Source organism: Amblyomma mixtum, chromosome 8 (genome assembly GCF_055824585.1).
Source record: "Amblyomma mixtum isolate Tamu chromosome 8, ASM5582458v1, whole genome shotgun sequence".
NCBI classification, from domain to species: domain Eukaryota; kingdom Metazoa; phylum Arthropoda; class Arachnida; order Ixodida; family Ixodidae; genus Amblyomma; species Amblyomma mixtum.
This window is the reverse complement of record NC_143019.1, coordinates 8,353,538-8,379,162: the sequence shown is the minus strand read 5'-3', so window position 1 is coordinate 8,379,162 and position 25,625 is coordinate 8,353,538. Positions and strand designations below refer to the sequence as shown.

Here is a 25,625-nt window from a genome sequence, read left to right as displayed (position 1 = left end):
TTTTATGTGCGTCTACTAACCGCGATGCGAGTGCCAGCCAGTGTGGTGTGTGTGTGTGTGTGTGTGTGTGTGTGTGTGTGTGTGTGTGTGTGTGTGTGTGTGTGTGTGTGTGTGTGTGTGTGTGTGTGTGTGTGTGTGTGTGTGTGTGTGTGTGTGTGTGTGTGTGTGTGTGTGTGTGTGTGTGTGTGTGTGTGTGTGTGTGTGTGTGTGTGTGTGTGTGTGTGTGTGTGTGTGTGTGTAGACATCACCCGTGAAACTCATTGTATTATGCCATCATCAGCCTCCATTCGCACTTTCCTTTTCCTCCTCTTCCCTTTCCCCTGTGTGGAGTAGCAGGCCAGGGCCATCTTACCACCGGCCGACCTCTCCACCTTTCCCTCATTAAAATTCCTTTCTCTCTCTCTCATCCCCCAATTGATTGTAAAACATTTTATTCGCCGGAAAGAGCTTGGTAAGAGGTCGCGTTAAGTGGTCGTGAGTATGCAGCCCTCGACGACTTTGTCAGCCCACTCCACCGCCAAAACTTGCGTTCTGGGGTTAGAGCTAGCCAGCACGGTCTCCCACCGCTCGAGAGAAGGAGCAGTAACTAGATCACCCGGAGGTGGCTCTATTTTTCAGTCCCACAGGATGTGATCATAGGTGGCTCGTTGGCCACAATGTTTACAATTTGGGTTGTAAAGATCTGGATAAATGTGCGCGAGGAGTGATGGGGTGCGTATCGATCTCGTCTGTAGACGACGCCACGTAACTTCTTGTTCTTTAGTCAGACTTTTGTCCGGAGGGGGGACAATTCTCCTCTCTAGTTTAAAATGATTGGTGAGATCATGATGTGTTATCATGGAGTCCTTCGTGAAATTCAGGGAGTCAGACTCATCCACTGCCCGGTCGACGAAACCTCGGACTTTATTGTGAGCTGCCTCGTTCCCCGGATTCCACGAATGGGCTGGGACCCATATCAATTCGGAATAATTTGGTGAGAATTTGGTTACGTGAAGGATTCTAAGGGAGGTGTTTGTAATTCGCCCTTTTGCGAAATTTGTCCTTCATCCCACAATAATTTTGCACCACCAAAAGTTCGAACTGCCCGCCGTGGTGGCTCAGTGGTTATGGCGCTCGGCTGCTGACCCAAACGACGCGGGTTCGATCCTGGCCGCGGTGGTCGAATTTCGATGGAGGCGAAATTCTAGAGGCCCATGTACTGTGCGATGTCAGTGCACGTTAAAGAACCCCAGGTGGTCGAAATTTCCGGAGCCCTTCACTACGGCGTCCCTCATCGCCTGAGTCGCTTTGGAACGTTAAAACCCATAAACCAAACCAAACCAAAAGTTCGAACTAACTATAGAATTCAGACTGTCGGATTTTCTTTTATAAAACTATGTAATTCATTGCCTCATAGTGTTAAAGCCGTGTCATCTGTATCGTCATTTAAATGTAGACTCCACTCGTCCATTCTTTATTATTGATTATGAAGCTATTTTAATCCACATTATATCTATCTGGTTCGATTTCTGATCGAAACTTCACTTTTTAGTGCATTTGTTGTTTGCACTTCATAATACTGTATTTTTTTAAATATCGCTAATAAGCTTGTATTGATAGCAATGCTGTTTCATGTTGCTATTTGTTCTTTTTTGCATGTGTACATAGAGGTCCCACTACAGTGTAAAAATTTGGGACCTTTTTCTGTAACCTTCTGTATAAACGTGGCATATGTAATTGCTTCTGAATAAACTTTCAAACTTTGAAACTGATCACAGTTTTCGCTTTGACTGCGAAATCGAACAAAAACTTCTAGCTGGGGCAACTAACTAAACTTTGCTAATCGAGTTTCTTCTAGCAATAGAGAACACCTACAGTACACTGTTATATGTGCATATTATCGTCTGTTTCAAACTTGAAGTTTGAAATTGATTCTTGAAACTACTTGCAGAGACTGCACGCAAAAACAGATGGCACCTACTGCAATACAAAATAAGAAAAGCAAGTAACTGAAGTTTTTCAAGCATATTTAAAACCTAAACCATAGAAAAAGTAAAAGTTTTCGATAAAACAAAAATACTCCACGTTTTTGCACCACCTGGCGCACTAATTTCATCTGCGAGTCAGTTTTATAAGGCATGCTTCAATGCGTCCTGGCCTTCCACGTAACTCTCAGAGGTACAGTTATAAAGCTTGCATTTCACTGACACTTCAGAGACCGGCAGGATTAACATACCTCTGGTCTTGCTCCAAGCTTGAGAAAGAAAGGAGGAATGGCATAAAAGAGAGAGAGAGTAAAATATAAGATGACACTGCCATGAATGCAATAAGGTACTGTCGCGATCACAATATTGCGGGACGTCGGCATATTGCGGGACGCGTGGCAGAATAAACCGGTACATGCAGGCTCCCTATGGCAGAACTGCGTTCTGCGCCATCTAACGGCGCAGCTTCGCTCCTTCTCCCCCTTTCAGGCATTTCTGTACTGTCACTCCTAGCACGCGCGCAGCACGTAGATCGCCGCTGGCGCCAGGTGCCGCTTCGGAATCTAGCCAGCATCTGGCTCCGCCGCTGAAGAATAAAGATAGCGTGTCGCTATCACGGTGCAGCGACTCTTGATAGGGGAGAGGGAGCGAGCATTTATGTTTTCTCTGTTTTTGTTGTGCGAGTGTATGCGCGCTGAACGAACACGCCTCAAGGCTGAATGCCGGGACGACCAACTTCTTGTCGCTAAGAATTTTGGTATACCAAGCACTCTCCTGAAAAACAAACTACTCGTCATTGAAAGTCCTCTCCCCTTTCCCCGGAGTCGATCCTCCGCGAAACCGGCAACTATCTGCTTCACCCATCGCAGCGCCAGCGGCACCTGGCGCTCGTTCCGATCTTCATGCGCCGCGCGTAAGGTAGTAGTGAGGCTACAGACATGCCCGAGCAGAAAGAACGAGCGGGAGTGCGCCGTTAGATGGCGCAGAACGCAGTTCTGCCACGCTTTCCGACGTCCCGCAATATTGTGATCGCGACAGTACACGTGCGGTGGTGGTGGTGGTGGTGAAAAGCATTTATTGCAAGTTACACATAGAGAGGTACTTTGGGAGGTGGCCCCTTGTGCGCCACCCCCCTCACAATACCAGGTGGGGTTCCTATTCCGGGACCCCATTTGACTCTACCGCTGCTCGGGCACGCCGGACCATCGCCTGTTGGGCCGGAAGGTCGTGGCAGCCGAGAAGGGCCGCCTCCCAGTCCTCTCGGGTTGGGTTGGGGTGGGGGGTGAGGGGAGGATTTTTCTGGCATGCCCACATCATATGATAGGTGTCAGACACCTCCGTACAGTATGGGCAGAGGCCAGAAAAGGAGGGGTCGAAGTGTTTCATGACTGCCGGGCACAGCAATGTATCTGTAAAAAGTCTTATCAGAAGACGCTCACCTGCTTTTCCCAGCCCCTTGAGGGGGGTCAGGTACTTGCGGTGAGAGTCTCGGTAGTGATTGACTATATACAGTATACAGTACGTGCGGTGCTCACTGCTTCAGAAGGGTAGCGGATCGGGCTAGTTGGTGAAGTTTTGACATTTTTAGTAGTGCTCGTCCCTGTCTGTTCCCTCTGCGTCCTTGTTGTTTTAGCGCTTCGAAAAATGTCAAATCTCACTGCTTAATGCATACACTTAAGCAAACACGCCCAAGCACACATCGTATCACACACGCTGTCACCACACCGTTCAAACTGTTCTTCATTGCCTTATGAATATATAGCGACTAGTGACCATTATTTCGGGTTTTCAGTCGCCAACATCGTTTTTTGCTTCACATGTTGTTTTGTGTAAATGTACTGCCAAAATGTTCAGTAAAGGTTTGTCTACGTTTTCCCTGCATGGTTTCATTTTCTCTGCGTCCTAAGACGTCTCTATTAGCTTCTGAATTAGGCTCTTCTCATAACTGGAGAGAACGGGCGACTAGTGACAGTGTCTTAGTCCAAGAACAGGATGCCCTATCTGCCTTTCTGACACGTTTATATATTCGGCTTTTTAGGTTTGGAACAAATTAGAAGCTTGGGCGAGTTGGTTGAACATTATAAGAACCACGCAAAGGCGTGGACGAGAAAAAAAAAGAAACAGACCGGACGCTGACTTACAAGTGATTTATTGAGGCTTTGGCACTGCTTCTATGCTGTAACAAGCAATCTCAAGTGAAAGCAAAAAAAAACAGCAAATGGTACAGCATGGAAAAGCGCGGAATATCGTGCTTTAGCATTTGACTTACCTGGTTTAGCGTTGTTTTGCATTGCTGGCATTGTTGTCATCCGAACATCCTAAGTAATTCTGAGTTGTTGGGAGCGCATCGGTGTCCACAACTATTAGCGCTTTCATGCACGGTATCCGCTGCACATTGTATTTTCTCCTGCATGCGCCTAAATGACCGTCCGGAGGTCCAAATCGTAATGTCGTCAGCATACAGCTCGGGCTTGCCTCCCTGTATACTGTCCAGCCTATTCGGTAGTCCTAATAGGACAATGTTGAAGAGCAAAGGAGTAAAGTTGTGCCGGTGGTGTTGGTCCGGTGGTTTCCAGCAACTGGATGCACCGCTTGAAGGGCTTCTCGATGAAGTGACTTCCAGGCGAAGCGATTCAGAGAGAAACGATGAATTTTATACAGGCTATTTACAGATGGATACAAGATTCAGTACGGCCAAACTATCTGCGGCCGGCCTAGCCGACCGCCTGCACAGAGGCGAGGGACACCACGTCCCAACAGTCGAACTGGCGCGCCTTGCACCAGCTCTCAACGGCCGCTACTCCGCGCTCGGCCCGACCGAGCGCCTGACAGCTACGAGTAGCTAGAGCCAAAAGCCCTCGGGCGCGGGTCTCTTCACGAGTTCACCCCGATCCCGCGCCCCTTTCCACACGCCAAATTTGAACTGTGTTACAGCTTCCTGCCTGACATCAGTTTTAACGAATAGGAAAGCTCAGAACTGATGTCAGGGTTTTTCCCTCACCCCGAAATTCCTCCCTACGTGGCTGCGCAATCCTCCGCCAAGTGGACCGGAGGCGCGCCAGACGTGTGGGGCCAACGGACACTTTCAGCTCCTAACCGTGCTGGCCTAGTATACCGCCCGTCGCGTAACGCGACGAAACCGAGATCGTTCTCGCTTGTTTATGGCCGGCGGCTTCTCCCCCCGGGAGGCAGGATTCCGGGAAGATGGGGGACAGGAGCCCAAGGTCGATGTCGGCAGAGAGCCCCGCCATCTGGAGTGGCAAGGGAAAACGCAAGAACGAACGGGGAGACCAACCGAAGAGCATGGGCGTTCGAGCCGCTCCTCCCCTTCCAACGGCACGCACTAAAACAAAACAAACAAAACGAAACAAAACGGGGCGCGCAGCCTAGTCCACTCTCCTCTCGCGGAATGTTCGTAACACATGTACAAAAAGAGGCGGCAGCGTGCCGAACCCTACAAAAGGGGATAGCGCTGGTCCCTGCGGTATGGCCCTTCAGTTATATGGGGTTTTATGGCGCATAAGCAACTATGGCTATCATACCAATCATACCAACTATGGCTATCATGCCCTTCATACCAATCTCGTGTACTCTAACTTGACTTCTCCGACATTGAGCCTAACTCTTGGGTTCGAGAGAGACTCTCTTCTTTAATTATAGGTCCTTACACCACAACTGCATTCCTGTAATTTTTAGTGTGGTAAAATGTTCCACATAATCAAAACCACCTTTGAAATCTAATGCTAAGACTCTAAGTTTGTCATTTATTTCTTCTTTTAGGTGTCAATATACGTCTTGAGTCGAAAGGTTTGGTCTGAACCCAAACATCGTGTTTGGGAAGAGACCACCCTTACCTGAATGTGCGTAAATTATTTGATACATTACTTTTTCCATGAACTCACCGGTAAACGACGTTAGCGATTTTGAATTGAAATTCTCGATACTCATATCTTTATCGGGTTTGGAATAAACAACACTTCTGCCGTTTTCCATTCCCCTGCAATTTTTCCTTCCTACCAACAGTTGTTAAAGAAGTCCGTGATAGCCTCCAACGAGTTGTCGTCCAAGTTAGCTAGCATTTTGGTGGTTACCCGATCTCCCCCAGGGCAAGTATCCCCCCTCGTGTCCACGAGTGCGGCTCGTATCTCCCAGGATGCGATCTCCTTGCCCATTCCCTCATTCTGTTCGCCCGTGCAGTATTCCATTTCCAGACCGACAACCTCCGATTGTGTATATCTCCTGTTAAGTTCTTCAATTAGCGCCCTTTCATTCCACTTGAAATTGTGTATGGCCTTCAGCAGAATTGCTTTATGTTCTATTTTGCCCTTTACTGGCTTCATCAGGCATCTCAATATGAATCACGTTATTTTGAGGTTACGTCTTTCATTGAAAGAGTCGCAGAGGTTTTGCACAGTTAGCCAAATTCGAGGTATACTTCTCCGCGTGCTCCGTAAGTTCTGCTCTTCTTTTCTTTAGTTTCCTTTTAGCTTCTGCCTTCTCCACCGCTTTGTGAGACCCGTCCTCGGTTCTTATAGATGCCATTAACGCGGTTAAATTCCCTCAAAGGCTTCCGGAGTCTTAACCTTTTTGGTGTCAGTATCCATGTCCTCCAAAAGCGCTCCCAAAAATTCAGTGTCTAAAGGAGTATAGACGCCGAACCTTTAGGTGCTTGTTTTCTTCTTTGTAATGAAGCGTAAAGCATTAGTATACATCAATTATCACGTTCTATCACCTACAGCGACTAAATAATTTATAACCTAATTTCTGTGTCTTGCTTTTTCGGTTTTGGTTTCAACAGCCGAACGGGGGCTGTGACGTAGACACGAAAAAACTGCAATATATTTATACATCGTCGTTTTAATTCACAACAACGCTAAAGGCAGCTTGTCTCAATAGCTGGAATGAAAAAGAGTGAGGACACTCATGACCCTTTTGCGCTGCAGGATACCGCGGCTAAATCTTTATTTATGCCGATCGGGGCTTTCGATATCCAACCTTTGTGAGTCTTGTGGCGAAATTGAGTCTATAGAACATTTGTTCCTCTCCTGCCGGCGGCTCGCTGCTCTCCGTAGAATTTACTTGGAGATCCCCCTCGCTCGGCTTGGGCTTCCTCTATCTATTCCGATTCTCTTATCCTTCGGGGCAAGCGCCAAGGGATATGCCCTGAAACCAGTGTTCGATTCTATTCACGATTATATAATTTCATCTGGTAGATTCCTCTGCTAGAATGTGAATTCACAACTTTTCTTTCTCCGTATTTTTTGTTTTGTACAAATTCTAGCTCTGCGTACCAAAATTTTAGACTTAAATATACTCCGTTCCCTGTACATGAGTGCGTTTGTATCCGCTACGCACCCTGGCCAATCCCCCGCCGTGGGTATGTGCCATTCAGCCCGAGGACATCATCATCATCATCAACCGTCTATACCCACAAATCCATTTTGCTTTTTTTTTTCTTACATTGTCCTCTACGTTTAGCGCGTGTCTTTTAATGCCGCAAAAGAAGACGAGCAAGAAGAGCAGGTGACATTGCAGCTTCGTTTCAAGTCTTCCACATCAACAGGAAACGATGAGGAAAGGGACTCGTGAGTAACCTTGCTTCGCCCTTGAAGCGCGGCTGACTTTGGCCATTAACCGAGCAGCGTGTATACAGACAGACAATAAACTTTATTAGCTGAGTGGAGGAGGCGGAGCCCCTCATAACGCAGAGGGTCAACCCCGCCTGATGGCCAAGAGCTTATGCGCCTCGGCGACCCAGTCAGCCCGTTGGACGAACCTGGTCTCTGAGCTGCCGAGCGTGGTCTCCCATTGCTCCTTGGTAGTAATCAAGGGGCGGGTGGTGATACGGCAGGCCCACATGACGTGGTGTTTAGAAGACAAGAGAATGGAAAGAGGTGCTCATTATGACATAAATGGACTGTTGGCGCCCGTCATCCTTATGATGTGGGATACGGTAGCGTGCCCACCACAGAATGCAGTTGGGAGAGTAGATGGTGGGGAAGATATGGGAGACAACTCCAGTATTTGGGAAGGCATGCGTTTGTAGCTGGCACCAGGAGATCTCATGTGCGCGAGATAGAGGACCTGTCGGAACGCAGATGTTATATCACTAGCCGGTATACCTGTAAATTCCCCTGAAACTCTTGTAAAGCAAGAAGACGCCATATTCTTTTTGGGGGGACCTCCGAAAAGGATGAAGCATAGATGTCCACCCGCCTATCTAAAGCTCTCAAATGATAGGGTACAGAGTGAGGTCATCTGTCGCTACGTGCAGGGTCTGGTAGCTTTTTGGGACCCGAGAAGTAAATCGTGGCCCGTTTGGAAGCACATGCTGAATAGCATATTTTTTCGAGCTCGAGGTGACTTGTACATCACGTCAGCGCAATCAATGGTACGCCATTTGTGCCCCCTAGACAAGTTTGTGCAGTAGCGCTACACCCCCGGTAAAAAGTCCTCAGATCACACGGTTTGCTATTCAGCCGTGTAATGAGGAGCTCATGACACCCCCGAAGTCCTAAATGTATTCAGGGTGACGAATACCCATGTGCCCACTTTCCAATATCGTTTAGTCTTCAACGGTACCCTGAGAGATAAAGCTGTAGGTTAAGAAAACTTTCTGTTGGACTCCTTGGGTTTTATTGATTTTTGCTTTTAATGCATCTTAAACAGGACGGAATACGAAGGTGCGCGACCGCATGAAGTGCCCGCTGACAGGGGGAGGGGGCGGGTCTCCACTGTAGTCGCCGGAATGCTTTTGATTACGGCTGTACATGAGGTTTTGTTCGGGTCTTAATGAGAGTGCCGCCAAGGTTTCTACACAAATGTACAGGTCTCAGTGCATGATTTCTTTAGATTCAGAGCCGACCAGCGTCAGGTTGCCTTCGTTCTAAACGTCAGTGTTAGTTTTTTCTGCGCCAGACCCCTTTTCCTCACTGCCAGCCTACGAGAGGAGGCTATTATTTGTAAACATGCTGTCCTATGCGGATTTAATCGCCTCAGACTCTCCGCTCGCAGGCAGCATAAGTAGCGCATGTAGGCTGTTATAACACAGGAAATCTTGGAAGCTGACAATGGCAACGGATCCTGCCATATCGTGGAACACCGAGGTCTGTTGGCTGAGCGTAGAATCATCAGAAGAGTGCGTGAACGAAAAATCCGCTCGTCGAAACCAAATTCTCATGCATAAATAAAATTGCTAATGAGGGCGACAATACTTAGAATGGCACTGAGCACAGTTGTCCCTAGTAAGAACCCTGTAAAGTTTATATAGTACAGAACAGGCCATTTGCCGGTGATTGTAAATTTATGGTCGTTCTTAAGTTCGAGACACTGAGCCCGCATTCTTGTGACGATGGTTGCTTGCTGGAGGCAATTGACAGCGGGAATATCTCAAGCTTGAATGATAGCCAGAAGGGGGACATTGGAGACTGCGCGTGTACCTTTTCCACAGACCTCTCTAAGAAGCGCCCTCTGGGAGTCGTCATATTGCTCGCGGATTGTCGAGCGCAGATGGCGCTAGCACGCTGGAAGCGGCCGTGCGAGCTCCCTGCACCTGCTCGCAGCCACGCAAAGAGCGGGTGTTTTGACACCTGCCTGTATTCAGATAGAACTGCTCAAAACAATATGATCAGGGTGTTGAAGGGGGAGCCTTAGTGCACCAGCCAACGTTTCGACAAGAAGGCTGTCTTCACCTGGGCAAACAACTGTTAGCTTTCGCGGCTGGGGCTACTCTCTTTGCCTGTCTATGTACAGTTTTTGCCAAAAGTAACCAGGCTGCACGGTTCGCTTCTCAGTCGTACGTTGAAGCTATTATTCCAGCCCTCAAGCTCAAAATCTCTGTATGGTAAGGAGAACCCCTGTCCTCATCTTCAGAGAACTTTTTGAATTTTAGAGAAGCTGAGAGCTCTGCTATACTAATGAGAAGCAAACTATGCAACCTGGTTACTTTTGGCAAAGGCTGCACATCGCCTCTGTTCTTTTGAGGCGTTTGAGCTTCTCTCAAGTCCTTTCACTCGCGTTTTCAGCTGTCCAGAGACCTCCGACGCCTAGCCGGTGCTCCCTGAGATCCATGGCTGCGCCCCCGACGTTACCTACACGTCCACCCGCTCCTCTCCAGCAGGTGGCACCACCGACGCCGGTGTCGCTAGGGGCGCCGGTAAGACCAGCGACCCCTGCGGCACCGGTGAGGCCACTGGTGCCGCCTGCCCTTCCTCAGCCGCTGGTGGTCCCAGTAGGTGGCGCTGTGAACCCGGAGACCGCGTTCGCCTCCAGCTTCTTCGGCTTCGGTGAGGACTGACTGTTCTAGGGGGAAACCTGGTCCGCACCTCCTGTGGACCCTTAACTCGTCCAGCTCAGTCACCGATAGTTTGGTTTCGTCGTATTACGAACAACTTAATTGAAGCTTTTGTCTTTTCTGCCTCCAGGTGTTTCGAAGATGTTCTCACAGTAAGCAAATAAATATTGAACTGCTTTACTTCTCTTTGTATTATAATCGCACCTTTCTGATTTCGCTGTCACACCGTGTAGCGAAGCGCAAGTTTGCATATCAGGCTGAAGGCATGATTATACTTATTTGCGCATCTATCTGTGTGCCAAATTCACTCGTAGAGGTATTGACGTATTAAATATGATTTATTTGTAGCATGTGGGAAGCAACGGCGAGTAGACACCTTCTTTTATACCTGTAGCTACGGCAGTCCTAATTTATGACACGCAAGAATGGTAGTTTTTTTTAGCATTCTTTATCTTCACGAGCCATAGCCTCTACCGAGGCTGTGGTATGTGAAAAAATACTATAAAATAAAAGTCATGATCGCAGTAGCTTTTCTTATTATTTTCACCCATTAGTTAAGAGCTGAGAACATCGCCATATAGTCAGCACAACCGACGGAATATACATGTGCGGTTTGGCAGCTCTGACTTCGTCAGCCAGCCTGCCGAGCCGAGAAGTCTCGTCATAGAAAACAGTTCCAAGCAGAGAAGCAGAGAAGCAACTACCCGCAGCCTTACTTCTTGCTCTTTTGAAGTGCATTTGTACTGATACCTAGTGCTTCTTTTTTATAGTGTGTGTGTGTGTGTATGTGTGTGTGTGTGTGTGTGTGTGTGTGTGTGTGTGTGTGTGTGTGTGTGTGTGTGTGTGTGTGTGTGTGTGTGTGTGTGTGTGTGTGTGTGTGTGTGTGTGTGTGTGTGTGTGTGTGTGTGTGTGTGTGTGTGTGTGTGTGCGCGTGCGCGTGCGCGTGTGCGTGTGCGTGTGCCTGCGTGCGTGCGTGCGTGCGCGCACTATGGTACGACTCCCATCCTTTATGCCACCCTGAGCGACACAGAGGCCCAGCTTTTTTTATGCCCAACGTTCTAGGTCAAAAATTTTGAAAATTAGAAAATTGTAAGATACTCTTAGAAATATTGAAGGTAATGGTTTATTCTTCTGATGTGTAGAAAATATTTTCTTTTAAAGTGTTTTCATCGATCGCATCGAACAGACCGCGGTGGCTCAGTGGTTATGGCGCTCGGCTGCTGATTCTAAAGACGCGGGTTCGATACCCCGACCACGGCTGCCGAATTTTGATGGAGACGAAATTCTAGATACCCGTGTACTGTGCAATGTCAGTGCACGTTAAAAAACTCCAGGCGGTCGAAATTTCCGGAACCCTTCACTACGGCGTCCCCTATAGCCTGAGTCTCTTTTGGACGTTAAACCCCCATCAACCATAAACCAGCTAAGATCGCCATAAAAAACCAATAGGGAACGCTTTTGACAACAGTAAAGATGTTAATAGACAAAAAATGCAAGACTGCCGCTAAGTGATCTATGGATTGTTATATTGTTATAGTGAAATCTTAAAATATCTGAAAAAAAATTTTCTTTCCCGTTCAAAAATGCTTTTGTCCAGAATTGTTGGGTATGGGGGAAAAACACCAATTTTCGAACGTTTCCCCGCAATGCACAGCCGCAGTAGTTCATGGAACAATTCTTTCAGAGTATTTCCCCGTCGGTGTCAGCAGAGAAGCTCCGAAACAGCATAAAAAAGAGGCATACAAGCGTATGCAACAATAACAAAAAATAATAATTTTTCGGCCATTTAAAAAAATTTCAAAGCCCCCCCCCCCCCCCCTCTCCTCCCTTAAGTAAGACTCAGCAGCTCGCCCAGCACGAAGTTCGCATGGTAATCCTGTGCTCTCAATGCAACGCAAAATAGTCAACAGCCACTAAAAACAAGGAAAACGCGTGGAAATAAAAAATACCTTTCCCAAAACTTTCCATAGTTTCAGTTGCTGCTAACTTCATTTTTACATAAATCCAAACAAGCCTTTCATCACCTTGTCGTGTGCTGCACCGGCGTCCGAAATTTTAAGCGTGGAATTTCCTGAGTGAGCGGCTCATGAGCGAGAAATACGTGTGCGTGCATTGCAAGAAATCAGCAGCAGCTGAGCTGTGTTCAGGGTAGACTCTCTTAACGACCTCTAATTATTCCTCCCTTCTCCCTCTGGTCCCCGCCCGTGGGGAGAGGTGCGTTCTAGTGCGTTATAACGTTTGCGTTATACAAGACGCTCGATGGAATAGCTTTTCCCCTCTTCGGCGTTCATCGCCAACAAGATGCAATGCGTTCACACGTGTATGCACACTGTGGAACCAAACGGCACCTCACGCAAACACCGCGTAGTAAAGGAGCCGAAACGAAATGAAAGATGTCCATCGACCTGAAGTACAATCGTTATCATCATCATCAGCCCGACTGCGCCCACTGTAGGGCAAAGGCCTCTCCCATGTCTATTCAATTAACCCTGTCCTTTGCCAGCTGCAGCCACCGTATCCCCACAAACTTCTTAATCTCATCCGCCCACCTAACTTTCTGCCGCCCCCTGCTGTGCTTGCCTTCTCTTGGAATCCGCTCCCTTAAGGACCAGCGGTTATCTTGTCTTCGCATTAAACGCCCTGCCCAAGCCCATTGCTTCCTCTTGATTTCGACTGAGGCGTCATTAACCTCTTTTTGACCACTCACCCACCCTGCCCGCTTACGGACAAGCGTATGAGATTCTGAAGAATGGCCTGAGGGGCGAGTTGGTGCATGATGAGTTGGTGCATGTTGCGCCGCCGTTCATTTCATCGTATGAGATTCTATTTTCCGGACTCGCCCTTTATTGCCTTTCGTTTTGTTTTCGAGTGAAAACTTGTGACGCTAAATCCACGAGACTTCTCAGTGTTCGTGCCGTCCGTTTCAAAAGTTCTCATCACCGGGCCGCGTATTGCGTGGCCTCCGCAGCCGAGATATGATCCCGCGTCCTCAGGTTAAGAAACCGAACTTCTAACCACTGAGCCACTGCAGAGAGTGGAGGTCTAGTAGCACTCACTGCACTTAGAAGGTCTCAGTGGATGAGGAGGAAAGTTTCCTTCACCCTCCAGAGGTTTGGAACGCTATGCGAGCCGCTCCGCACGGCCCGCATGGGAATCCGGCTGCCCGGTAATTTTTGAGAAGGACCGTACGCCTCTGCACTCTGGGCAACTCTGGAGATTTTTTGAACATTTCCATTTGACTATCGACCTATACTTCTTGGACCTCCTTGTCTTAGTTTCGATGAAGATTTCACAACACGGAGGGACACATTTATAAAACAGCAAAAACCGGCAGACCGAAACGAAAACTTGATTTAGACCAAAGTATGAAGTCATGGATAATGCCACTAAACCACTCGTACGCGCGTTGAATGGCTGAACTGGCGACTGTGAGCGACAGTTTCAGTCGTTACTTATTTCAGGTGATCAAAGCAAGCTCGAAATTTCTTCCTTCAACGAACGGCGCGCAACTGGTGACGTCACGCACGCAAGGTTGCCAGTAGAAATCCGCCCCCCCCCCCCCCCCCCATCCCAATTGAGACCTCAAGGCACTAAAATTTTAAAATCATTTGAGCTGAAACAAAGCGCATCCCGGCTGCGGAATTTGCCGAATAGGATATGACTCCGGCGAGCCTATTCTGCAATTTTCAGCAAAATGCGTGGAGGACCACAAAATGCCGTAGAGCCCGCTGGTTCTAACCGTACAATGCCAATTCTAACGCCATTGCTAGCATGGCGGACTAGCGTGTCCCCGTTGACCATTCGTCGGCAAAGCACAAACCGCAATTCAATTACATGTAAAAGTAACCAATGAGAAATGACTGTGCTGTTACAATATTGTTTCAGCTTTGCACGTCTTGCAGGACTACTACGTCTCCTTCTGGCAACAATGGGTTCTTTCTATCTGCTGAAGTCATGAAGGAAGGAAAAAATTTTCAATCACTGCGAGGACGCTTTGGCAACTAAAGTGTTGAGATACGAAAGCCGAGGACACTATGCCGTGACGACTTCCGATGGATGTGACGTCACACCGTTCCCGTGGCTATATCGATACCCAAATTATACATCTTTCGGAGATCTTATGTGTTTATTACGCTTAACTGCACGTTTCCCCATTCTAACTTGACAAAATTCGACGTTTTTCCGACCATTCTGTGACAATTTTCACTATGGCGTGACGAATTCCGCTGGATGTGACGTTACACCGTTCCCGTGGCTATATCGACATCCGCGCTATTTCGACGCAATTTCGTCATTGTTGCCTATAATTAATTAAATAATTGCTCTACAGTCATCAAACTTGGCTTCTATGTTCATTTTTTCCTCCTCTCGGCGAACGTGCGCATGCGCAGCAGGCATTGCAGCAGACGACGCCGCTGCGCCCGCCGTTTCTAGTGGCTGCGCCGTCGGCCAAAGACTCCCAGTAGTCCTTGCGAAAGAGCATGACTGCTGATTGCATGATTTATTTATTTTTTTATATTTATACAGAATACCCCTAAAGGCCCTCAAGAGGGTATTACATAGGGGGGGGGGGGGGGCACAGGCAATTGAACAGAATAAAAGAAAAACCACAAATATAAAACAAACAACAAAAGCACAAATAAGACACACTGGATGAAATAAGTAAGCAAAAGAATCAATCAAAAGCACAAATAAGACACTTTGCATGACATATAAGTAAGCAAAAGAATCAAAAGAATGGCAGCGCGGCAAAGAACGAAGATTACTGCATTATTAAAATTATACAAACAGAACACTAATACAATGAATCTTTTTAGTAACAAACCCTGCAAAAAAGGAAGCCATGAACAAATAAAATAACAATGTATGCGAAGAGTTAAGCAGTAGTTATTGAAGATATAAGTTTAAAATATTTATCAGGATCAGTGGTGGTTGCGATATGTGAAGGCAGAGTGTTCCAGTCAGATATTGTGCGTGGTAAGAATGAATGCGCATAGATAAATGTTCTGCACGTGAAACGTCTAACTTTAAAGGGATGATCGCGGCGGTCAAAAATCGAAGTAGGCAAAGAAAAAAAGTCGTTATGAAGTGATGGGATGATAAAGTTTATGAAAAAGTGACAGTCGTGCAATTTTACGGCGGAGACATAAATCCTGGAGACCTGCGCGTTTCTTTAAGGCTGTGACGCTGGTGTTACGTGAATAATCGGAGTAAATAAAACGAACGGCGCGGTTCTGCAATGATTCAATGTTATTTATTAGGTAAGATTGGTAAGGGTCCCAAATAGCCGAGGCATATTCAATTTTAGGTCGAATTAGAGTGGTATAGGCATGAGCACGGAGGTGAGGAGGAGCATGCTTTAGGTTATGTTTTAAGAGACCTAATGACCGATTAGCAGATGCAAGCATAAGGTTAATATGGTGGTTTCATGCTAAGTCTGAATGAAGGTGAAGTCCTAAGTACTTATACGTGGTGACTAGCTCGAGTGAGGTATTATTTAAGGAGTATGCTGTTTGAATTCGAGACATTCGGTTAGTAAAAGACATCAATTTAGTTTTTGAATGATTAAGTTGCATAAGCCAGGTTGAGCACCATGCTGTTACTGAATCCAGGTCAGATTGAAGGGATTGGCAATCGGTGTTAGAATAAATTTTGCGATAAATTACACAATCATCAGCAAAAAGTCTGATATGGGAAGAAATGCAATCCGGTAAATCGTTGATAAATATTAGGAAAAGTAAGGGGCCAAGCACACTTCCTTGTGGGACGCCAGAGTGTACTTGGCTGAAAGACGAATTGTGGTTATTGACAGTTGTAAATTGAGACCTGGAAAAGAGAAAATCTTTAACCCATGCAATGACAATAGGGTTAATATTAAGCAGTGCTAGTTTCATTAATAACCGGTTGTGAGGTACTCTGTCGAAAGCTTTAGAAAAATCAAGAAATATGGAGTCTACTTGAATGCCAGCATCAATCGATGAATGTATGTCTTGAATGAATCCGGCAAGTTGCGTTTCGCAAGAGTAGCCTTTACGGAACCCATGTTGATATTTAAAGATAATGTTATGTTCTTCAAGATAGTTAATTACCTGCGAGTGAATTACGTGTTCAAGAAGTTTGCAAACAGTGCTAGTTAATGAAATGGGTCGGTAATTTAGTGGTGAGAAACGATCGCCAGACTTGAAAATTGGCACAACTTTAGCTAGGCACCAGTCCAGCGGAATCACGCCTGATGATGGAGATTGTGCAAAAATAGCGGACAAGATGCGATGAATACCATCAGATGAATTTTTGAGTATTTTGTTATTAAAGCCAAGGTGATCTGATGCTGATGTTGTTTTAAGCTTCCCTAGTAAGGATAAGATGCCGGTCTCACTGATAAATATTTCGGACATTGATGTATTAGAAGTGCTGACAGAAATGGGAGGTAGAGGGAGATCTTCACGGGTAAAAACGGATGTGAATGCGTTATTGAAAATTTCGGCGCATTCGGCCACTGGAACACTGCTGCCTTCCGCGTTAGTAAGAGTAATGTCCGGATGATTAGCGGGGTTTATTATCTGCCAGAACTTCCGTGGATTGTTTGTTAGCATTGCCGGTAGATCGTGTGTGAAGAAGTGCCTACGTGCAGATATCAACTCAGACTGATATTCCTTATCACATAGTTTGTACCGTTGCCAAGATTCGGAGTGTCTGTTCTTGTCGGCTTGTCTGTAAAGGCGCTTTTTCTTGTTATTAAAGCGACGTAGATGCCTATTAAACCAAGGCGCTGTGTTAGTGCAAGGGATACTGATGACGGGTATGAATCTGTCAATGAGAGTAGCAAGTTTCACGCTGAACAGGTTCCAGTTCGTTTCCACGGAGCGTGACGAAAAATCGTGAAGAAAATGATCAGCAAAGACTGACAACTGAGCGTTTATTTCGCCGAAGTTTGCTCGGTTGTAGCACCTTATTTGTTTAGTACGAGTTACCTTTTTATGGGGCACAAAATTCAGGTTACCCGTGATTGTGGAATGGTCGGAAAGGCCTTCTAAGAGCGCAATGTTGGAGCAAAGGTAAGGATCACTTGTCAAGATAAGATCGAGAATATTGGCTGTAGTGGCGGAACGACGCGTAGGTTCAGAAATAAGTTGTTGCAAAGAGAAATCGAGACAGGACTGGAGGAAAGCCTGAGCTTCGGGATCATTGGCAGGAGCTGTTAAAGACGACCAGTTAATAGCCGGAAAGTTAAAGTCACCAAGTAAAAGTAAGCTTGAATTCGGGAAACGACAAGTAAGATCGCTTAGTAAATTAGAAAACTGACTTGCGAATGAAGAATTCATGTCCGGAGGGCGGTAAATGACGCCAATGATGGCGACCGTGGGACCACAACTCAACCGAACCCATACCGATTCGATGTACGACGTGACCTCGATAGGCACAGCAGTGAGCACTTTATTGACAGCCAGAAGGACACCGCCACCTCTACGGCCCGTGCGGTCACAACGAAATATGTTGAATTCGGAGTCACAGGCGAAAATGACATCATCAGGAACCATGTCATTTAACCAATTGCATTATTTGACCACTTCGACTACCTAAATGCGCTGCGCGAGTGTGGAAGCTCGGCATTGCTGCAGTAGCGGAAATGAAGGAAGGAAAAAACTGAGGAGCGGTGGTTACGTCACATTTTTTGAAGCCGGCTCCCCCTGATCCCCCCCGTATAAAACTTTGAGCAAGACTAATTAACGAACATGAATGGAGAACCAGATGAGAATAGACAAGAAATGGACAAGTGTGCATGTCGTTCTCGTCAGCCGTTAGACTCGCTCACAAAGCAGTTTCTGTCACCCCCGCAAGCTCCCGGATCGAGGCGGGTCACGTGAGGCGAGTTGTGATCGCCATCGCCATGATCCTGTCCCTGGCGGCTGTCCTCACGGCTCTGCTTATCGTCGTCGTCCTCAAAGATGGTGAGTGAAAAGTGACGACGGAACTCAAAGTGGTGAGGGAACTCATCGACTAGAAATACGTTTAAGGATTTTGTTTCACATTCTTTTACCGCTGTCCTCGTTGCATGACCTCCCGTGCAAATATTTTCAAAAGGCCGAAATGATGCACGAAATGATGCAGTGTCTATAGGCCGCTTATATGGATGCTTTTCCAGAATTATTGTAAGGCATGGGGCTTCCGGAAAGCAATGCCAGTCATTGTCCTTAAGCACTGTTTCTTTTTGCATTCTGCTCACTTGAGCGGTGTTGTTTTAGGGTTTTGAGAAGACACGGGAGAAGAAAATGATAGGGTTTAAACGTACAGTTAACCAAGTAGATGTGCAAAAGCATGTGTTTAGCCTGATTGGCACATCTGGCGATGATTAATAGTTTAAGCTCCGATCGAAGATAAGCTGACCCGCAGATGGAAGTTGATGAACGTGGCATCAATGTTGCTAGGCAAGGGCACAAGATCTAAAGATGACGAAATTCGTCGATGTTGGCGAGCGTACGAGTATTTTCGCAATAATAAACTGAAATACGAAATTATAAGTATGGCAGTAGTAGCACAATGGTAGTGGTAGTGTTATTAATAGTGGTAGCAGCAGTGACAGCAATAATAGACATAGGGGAAGGAATAGTAGCAGCAGTAGTAGCAGCAGTAGTAGTACAGCAGTGCAGTAGTAGTATAGTAGTGATAAGACACTTTTATTTCTATAAGACTTCTCTCACCTGCGGACCGGGGCGACGCATTTTAATGCGTGTCCCCAAGAACGCTAACGGCACTGTATAACAGTCGGAGGAACAGGGACTGAAGTTTCTTCCATGAGTGATTTTTTTTTAGCAAAAAATTGTTTCCAATGTGTCGAATTCCTACTTTTCAAGATTTTTTTTTTTTCTAGAAAACAGAAACTACGACAATATAACATTTTTTTTTTCTTTTTTTCTCCACTTCGTTTAGAGTAACTCATTTTCATAAAAAACTATACACGCCAAATTTTTTGCTTCCGTGTTTGCTTCTTTCAAATGATGCGTTACACGTTAATATACTTGGGTCATCCCGCGATATTAACCTGCGAGCACTAAATAATTCATGACTTGACACTGTTTCGGTTCCGGTTTCATCAACTGTTTGTGGCTGCCATGTGTGGTTGGTTTTCAGGTTACGTGAGGCACACAAAAAAAACTGGCAGCGATGATACGTCGTTTGTTGCCACTCCAGCTTATTTAAGTGTTTTATATAGTTGAAATTACGTATCAGCGTTTGTAATTCGGTTGGTGAAACCGAAACAGCATGAGAGAAGAAATTCAATCATGTATTTAGCGGACCCATAGAGTTAGCGGACCCGATGCGGTGGCTCAGCTGGTTAAGAGCTCGGCTACTTAGTCGGAGTTCCCTGTTTCGAACCCGGCCGCGGCCAACATTACTAGACTAGGCTAGTAACGTTGGCCGCGGCGGCCTCATTTCAATGGAGGTGTTTCATTTCAATGGAGGCTGGTGTGCTGTGCGATATCGGTGCGCGTTAAAGACCTCCAGGGGGTCGAAATATTTCCGGAGCCCTCCGCTACGGCACCTCTTTCTCTCTTTCTTCGTACCTTCCTCCCTACACTTACGGCGCGGTTCGAGTGTCCGCAAAGATGTGAGACAATTACTGCGCCATTTCCTTTCTTCAAAAAAAATTCAATTTTCAATTATTTAGCGGTCGTTGACGAATACCACGTGGTAATCCACGCATCTTAGTCTCTAACACATCATTTGAAAGAACAAAACGCGCATCTAAAATTTTGTGCACATAGTCACGTAATAAAGTTGGCCAGCACAGCTCGATTTTACCTCTTCGGATGCGTTTATTGATTTTTTGCCTACTTTCATATGTAAGGAACGGCGTTATCAACTTTTCCTTTTCTGAGTTGCACGAATCTAAGGTTAGAACGCCAGTGCCATCAATGATGACGATGATAATCATTCTGGCTTGCATCATTAGTCGACCCTTCCCTTAACGGCTTCAAATGTTTATCGTTGCAAGCCGAACCGCATGTACTTAAAAATAGAGCGTGTGATCTCGCCACCCTGCTTTCAGCGAGACGTGACAGTTTTATATTTCCACAAAGAAGGTTTTTTTTTTTTCATTGCCGCAAGCCATGAATGGGAAAAGCGTTGCAGAAGAACTTGCTTTGGGGCTAGTTGGTTCATGATTGAAGTTCAGAATGGCGCAAAAGACACACACACAGGAAAAATAGGGGATGACACAAAAAGCGCCTATTTGCGGAAACACCCTCTTTTATAAGGCAAGACATATCATATCCACGAACCGGAAGCAGAAAAAACACATATTCATGGTTTGAATTCACATTTCGAAACACATTCGGCAGAAAAGAAAAGGCCACAAGAACAAAAAACAGAATCTAGAACTACACGGGACCGTCTAAGAAACCCAGCTCCTGGCGGCAGAGTTTAATCGATGAAGTGCTAATGCACGCGGACCCAGCTTTCTGTATATGATATGCTTCTATAATCTCTCTTTCAAATCGCTCCCTGCCTCTGCCGATAAACGTTGCCTAGCGCTCTATGTGTCATCCCCTATTTTTCCTGTGTGTGTGTCTTTTGCGCCATTCTGAACTTCAATGGGAAAAGATTGGTGAACTGCTTGTTCCAACGCAGATATGACCACCTCGACGCACGATCCGTTTTTCGTCACGCGTGAACCGGGCCAGACGCACGGCGCTCCGGCGTTCACACCGCCGACGGAGCCCCAGACGACAGGTGACGTCACTTTACCGCTGCGAGCGCTAGAGAGAATCGCTTCAGTGGTTCATTTTGAGTGTTGTTTTTTTGTACACCCGCACGCTAATGGCAGCTAGTTTGATTAAAACTCATTCAGCGCTGACAGAACCTTCAGCTATGGATAAAAGTGTTGTACGTGAACAATCCAGTCCAGTGAAAAGCTCGGCAGCCAGAGAGGACATGCATTCTCCTTCTGCATGAACCAGATGAATGTGTAGCAACGTAACGCAGAATTGATGTTTTTCCTTTTTCTTTTCACGAATATCCATCCAATTAACTCTTGTTCACGTCTCTACACAAATCCTACGGGAAGACGCAACCAGTATAAAAAGAGGACAAAATAGTGTGTTTCGCTGCGGGACAGTCATTCGTCATCAGGCATGTGTGGCATCTGCTTATGAAAGCGGAATGGCGCCAAATCACTTGTTCGGTGCACACTACCGTTTTAAATATTGGAAGCACTGCTCTTGAAATTGTTAGTGCTCATGGAATTGGTCCTGCGTCCCATACGTGCAGTATATATTAGTAGTAGTAGGATATATGTAGTACCTAGCTTGTACTAATTCGGCCAAAATTATACATGTATATATAATTTCTGATAACAGATTGCTTGACTGTAACATACACCGAGTCCAGACCCTGCACTCAAAGCCTTTACCTGGGTTCGAGGTAAGAATATTACAGGAGGTCATTACACTTCTGTGGTCTGTGGTCTGTGGTCACCAACAAGGCGACTTTAACGCCAAGTGTTGCCATATTGTACAGTTTGTGCCTGAGCCCAAAAGCTGCCGTCGGATGCTTCTGCGGGAAGGCAGATGTCCTGGTGTTGTCAATAAACGGAGGCTTATGCACCCGCGTTTTCTTGTGGTCACTCTGAACGGACAGACACGCACCTGTGGTGTTACACTGCACACAAACAAGTATGACGCCATGACAAGGCGAGACAAGCTGAGAACTCTCAACTACACCATACCTTACCTATTACACGATACCTTGGACCATCCAAGTGGTCCAAGGGCGGGCGCACATGGCCCCTTTCATCTGTGCAGTCGCACTGCATGGCGACTGGCGGTGGCGGTATACAATAGCTCTTCTCAATATCCTCATGCTAAAACTTTCCATTCTCGATACTCCTCCGTTTGTCTGCGTCATAACTCCATCTACACGAGCCACCTTTCAACTTGTAGAAGCATATCCGTGGAGCTCCAAACCCTTATAAAGAATAATTTAACGCCCCCCCCCCCTTTTTTTGTCACTTGTCAAAACACCGTATACTTCTCAGTGGGTCTTGTGTGTTACATGCGACAATTTGCGTTCTCAAGATCTCAAGTGCGACCTTAAACAGTTCCTTCTCGAGATCACGCCTTTGCAGCCCAAGCGGTAAGCTGCCAACTCTAAATGACACAATATATTGACAAGCATTTGATAGTAAGCAGTGACTTTTTCTTTTTACTGCTTTGCTGGAAACGCCTCTGTTTAAAATCCCATCTGATGCCAGGCATTGCACATGTGCTCACGGTCTTGGTGTGCTCTTATTTCAGCTGTTCGGTAAGTCACTTGGCTAGAATGCATTATTTCATGTCTTTTCAAAATATTCGCTAATTCAGAACGCGCTTCTCTCATTTGTGCAGGACGTAGCGTGACCGACGTCTCAGCAGCCAAAAGGTAGGCCTCGCCTCGCGTCCAAATACTGTAAAATTGGTTTGGGAGAAAGGAAAGGGCGCGGATCGCATGCAAAAGCTGTAGTATGGTCGCTGCTTTCTTGGTTTTTAATTCACCCCAACCTTACGCAAGCTTGCTCAAAATTTATAATCGCAAAAAGTGAACAAGCATCAATTTTGAAATCGAAACCGAAATCACATTACAAAAAAATTAATAATAAATTATTTATTATTCACACTGTTGTCTTGTGCACTATTAAAAAAACTAATCCATGCGTTTAAATTATTATGAATAGATGGATTATAATGTGGTATTCATCTACAACCTGCAAATTGTTTTTAATTTATTGTGAACTAATATTTTCGTCAATGTTGTTTTGGTTTCGGTTTTGAGCAGTCAGATCTCAAAAGGCCATGTGAGACATAACGCGTAGCTTTACTACTTCTTCAATCGTTGTCATTCGGACTCTTCATACAGGCTGACTTAAACGTTGTGGTGAATTAAAACAATAAATGAAGTAATGACAGCTGACGGACTGGGTTTGAATGATACTACGCGACCCTGGAAACCATTTATGCCATGCTCAGTAAAAGAATTGGATCCCACTTAAATTATTTTTATGGGCTCAAAACAAAGCTGGCCCAATGTATGTCATATGATTCATATCTGACCGACTTCTTCAGCTTCATTACTGCGAGAACAGCATGACAAGATGCGTGCGCCCAAGCAACCTACGCTCTTTGAATTTTCGGCGCTCAAATTCAAATTTTGTCTGCTGTTTCTTGTTTGTGTGAGAATAGATATTTTTCGCCCCAAGCGTGCTCCGTCGCGCGGCGTAGATAGCTTAGGTACTCCCTGGACGGCACACTGCTCCGCACCGAATATATGAAAATTCAAACATTTCCTGTTCAGCACGTTGTCAGGATTTTCCGCACGGCGTCGCAACAAGCGCACCCAAAAAACATGGCGCCACCCTGGTTTTAGCATGGGCTGCTCCTTTCTTTAGTTCCCGGTTCAGAGTTTTTGCTCCCCTTTATTAGTATAAACGCTTTCAAAACTAAAACTACGCTTGGGTCGGAATCGCGGACTCTATTCCGAGGTTCGTTGCTCCACAATGAGTGCGTTCAAGCCCAAGATGCTTTCAGGTAAGACCGGTTGCGTCAGTGATGCGGACCGGCTACTTGTTTGCGTGTCAAAAGCGTCCGCGTTAAGTCGCGTTTATAGCAGTGGTTATCGAGCGGCGTTTCCCGCCGAAGGTAATGCGGGGTGCTGAGCTAGGCCGGAGCTGCCATGTCGATTTTCCATATGCCTCCGAGTTATATATTATACGAGCTTACCGGACGCTATCAGGTTATCACGATACAACGTTATCAACAGTTCGCGTTCTAATGGCAAAGTCCACCGCTCATCGGTGAACCCTAGGAGAATATCGGCGTTGAGAAGCCGGACGTTGAATCGGTCGCTGTTCGTCATTGAGTCTAAAAGTGTTTAATAGAAATCAGCATTTTGAAAGCGGTAATACAAAGCATCACGCACTTGTATTTTCCGTATAAACAAAAATCGATGCCTGTAATTTCCTGATTATTTACTTCCGTGCGGATTTGCGCACAGCTGGAACGCCGCCGTTTTTCCATTAAGCAGCAGTATTTTGTTTTTCTTTGACAGTTTTTTGTTTGAATGAAAGCTGGGCATAGTTTCCTTTTGTCTCTAATGTACCTTATAGTTCCCTTTTCACAACCTTTATATATTTTTATGCAGCTGTTTTGGACCGTTATAAGGTTTTCAGTTTCAAGTTAACTGTCAGCCATCTATAACCACCCAAAACAGCGTTACAGAACATAGGCGAAAAAAGAAACTACATGCTTGTAGTCGTCGGTAATCGTATCTGGATGACATGCTCGCCACTACTGGGAGCATGCATTCAATGCATTCACGCACGCACTTACGCACTTACGCACGCACACACGCGCGCGCCGTGAAAGACGCGGGTTCGATCCCGGCCGCGGCGGTCGAATTTCGATGGAGGCGAAAATCTAGAGGCCCGTGTTCTGTGCTATGTCAGTGCACGCTAAAGAACCCCTGGTGGTCAGAGTTTCCGGAGGCTTTCACTACGGCGTCTCTCATAGCCTGAGTCGCTTTGGGACTTTGAACCCCATAAACCAAACCAAACACACACACAAAACAATGCTGTCATTGTTTCGGATATCTAGGGCACTGGGTATTTCATTTGCAAGTGTTGCCATTCAGATTTACGAAGACAACCACTGCCTTGAAATTGCCGTGGTAGCACAGTGGCACTGGTGCGTGTCTGCTGCCCCGAAAGACGGTTCGGCCCCGGCCGCGGTGGTTGCATTTCGATGAAAATGAGATGTGAGAGGCCCATGTACTATGCTATGTCAGTACATGTTAAAGAACCCCAGGTGGTCCAAACTTTTCGGAGCCTTCCACTGTTTCATCCCTCATAGTCTGAGTCAGTTTTGGGACTTTGAACCCCATAAACCAAACCAAACACACACACAAAACAATGCTATCATTGTTTCGGATATCTAGGGCACTGGGTATTTCATTTGCAAGTGTTGCCATTCAGATTTACGAAGACAACCACTGCCTTGAAATCGCCGTGGTAGCACAGTGGCACTGGTGCGTGTCTGCTGCCCCGAAAGACGGTTCGGCCCCGGCCGCGGTGGTTGCATTTCGATGAAAATGAGATGTGAGAGGCCCATGTACTATGCTATGTCAGTACATGTTAAAGAACCCCAGGTGGTCCAAACTTTTCGGAGCCTTCCACTGTTTCATCCCTCATAGTCTGAGTCAGTTTTGGGACGTTAAACTCTGTAAACCAAACCAAACGTAAATATAGTTTGCTTACTACACCACAGATAACTCAATATGCTGCTTGGCGCAGCAGAGTCACACAAGCTCATAGCTGTTGACTGCTTGTATTTCCTAAGGGC

General features: G+C 46.2%; 2 protein-coding genes across 3 annotated transcripts in view; both read left to right on the top strand.

The window, feature by feature from the left end:
- Window positions 1-10,032: 10,032 nt before the first annotated feature.
- LOC149331263 (uncharacterized) lies at window positions 10,033-22,678 on the top strand. The gene is made up of 6 exons (XM_089555922.1): window positions 10,033-10,249; window positions 10,388-10,409; window positions 18,097-18,206; window positions 20,887-20,993; window positions 22,551-22,557; window positions 22,641-22,678. Exons 1-6 carry the CDS (start codon window positions 10,033-10,035, stop codon window positions 22,676-22,678), a joined length of 501 nt encoding a protein of 166 aa, XP_089412048.1.
- Window positions 22,679-23,634: 956 nt separating this feature from the next.
- The window catches only part of Cmtr1 (Cap methyltransferase 1), a 57,029-nt gene continuing 55,038 nt past the window's right edge, over window positions 23,635-25,625 (top strand). For both annotated transcript variants that reach the window (XM_089556428.1, XM_089556427.1), the window contains exon 1: window positions 23,635-23,816. In XM_089556428.1, the coding sequence (XP_089412554.1) occupies window positions 23,786-23,816 (31 nt within the window). In that variant the 5' untranslated portion in view covers window positions 23,635-23,785. The remainder of the gene's footprint in view (window positions 23,817-25,625) is intronic.

Coding starts and splice junctions, on each gene's coding strand:
- LOC149331263 (XM_089555922.1), top strand. CDS start 10,033: ATGGCTGCGCCCCCGACGTTACCTACACGTCCACCCGCTCCTCTCCAG. Junction 10,410..18,096: donor GTTTCGAAGATGTTCTCACA/GTAAGCAAATAA, acceptor CACCCCCGCAAG/CTCCCGGATCGAGGCGGGTC. Junction 18,207..20,886: donor CGTCGTCGTCCTCAAAGATG/GTGAGTGAAAAG, acceptor GTTCCAACGCAG/ATATGACCACCTCGACGCAC.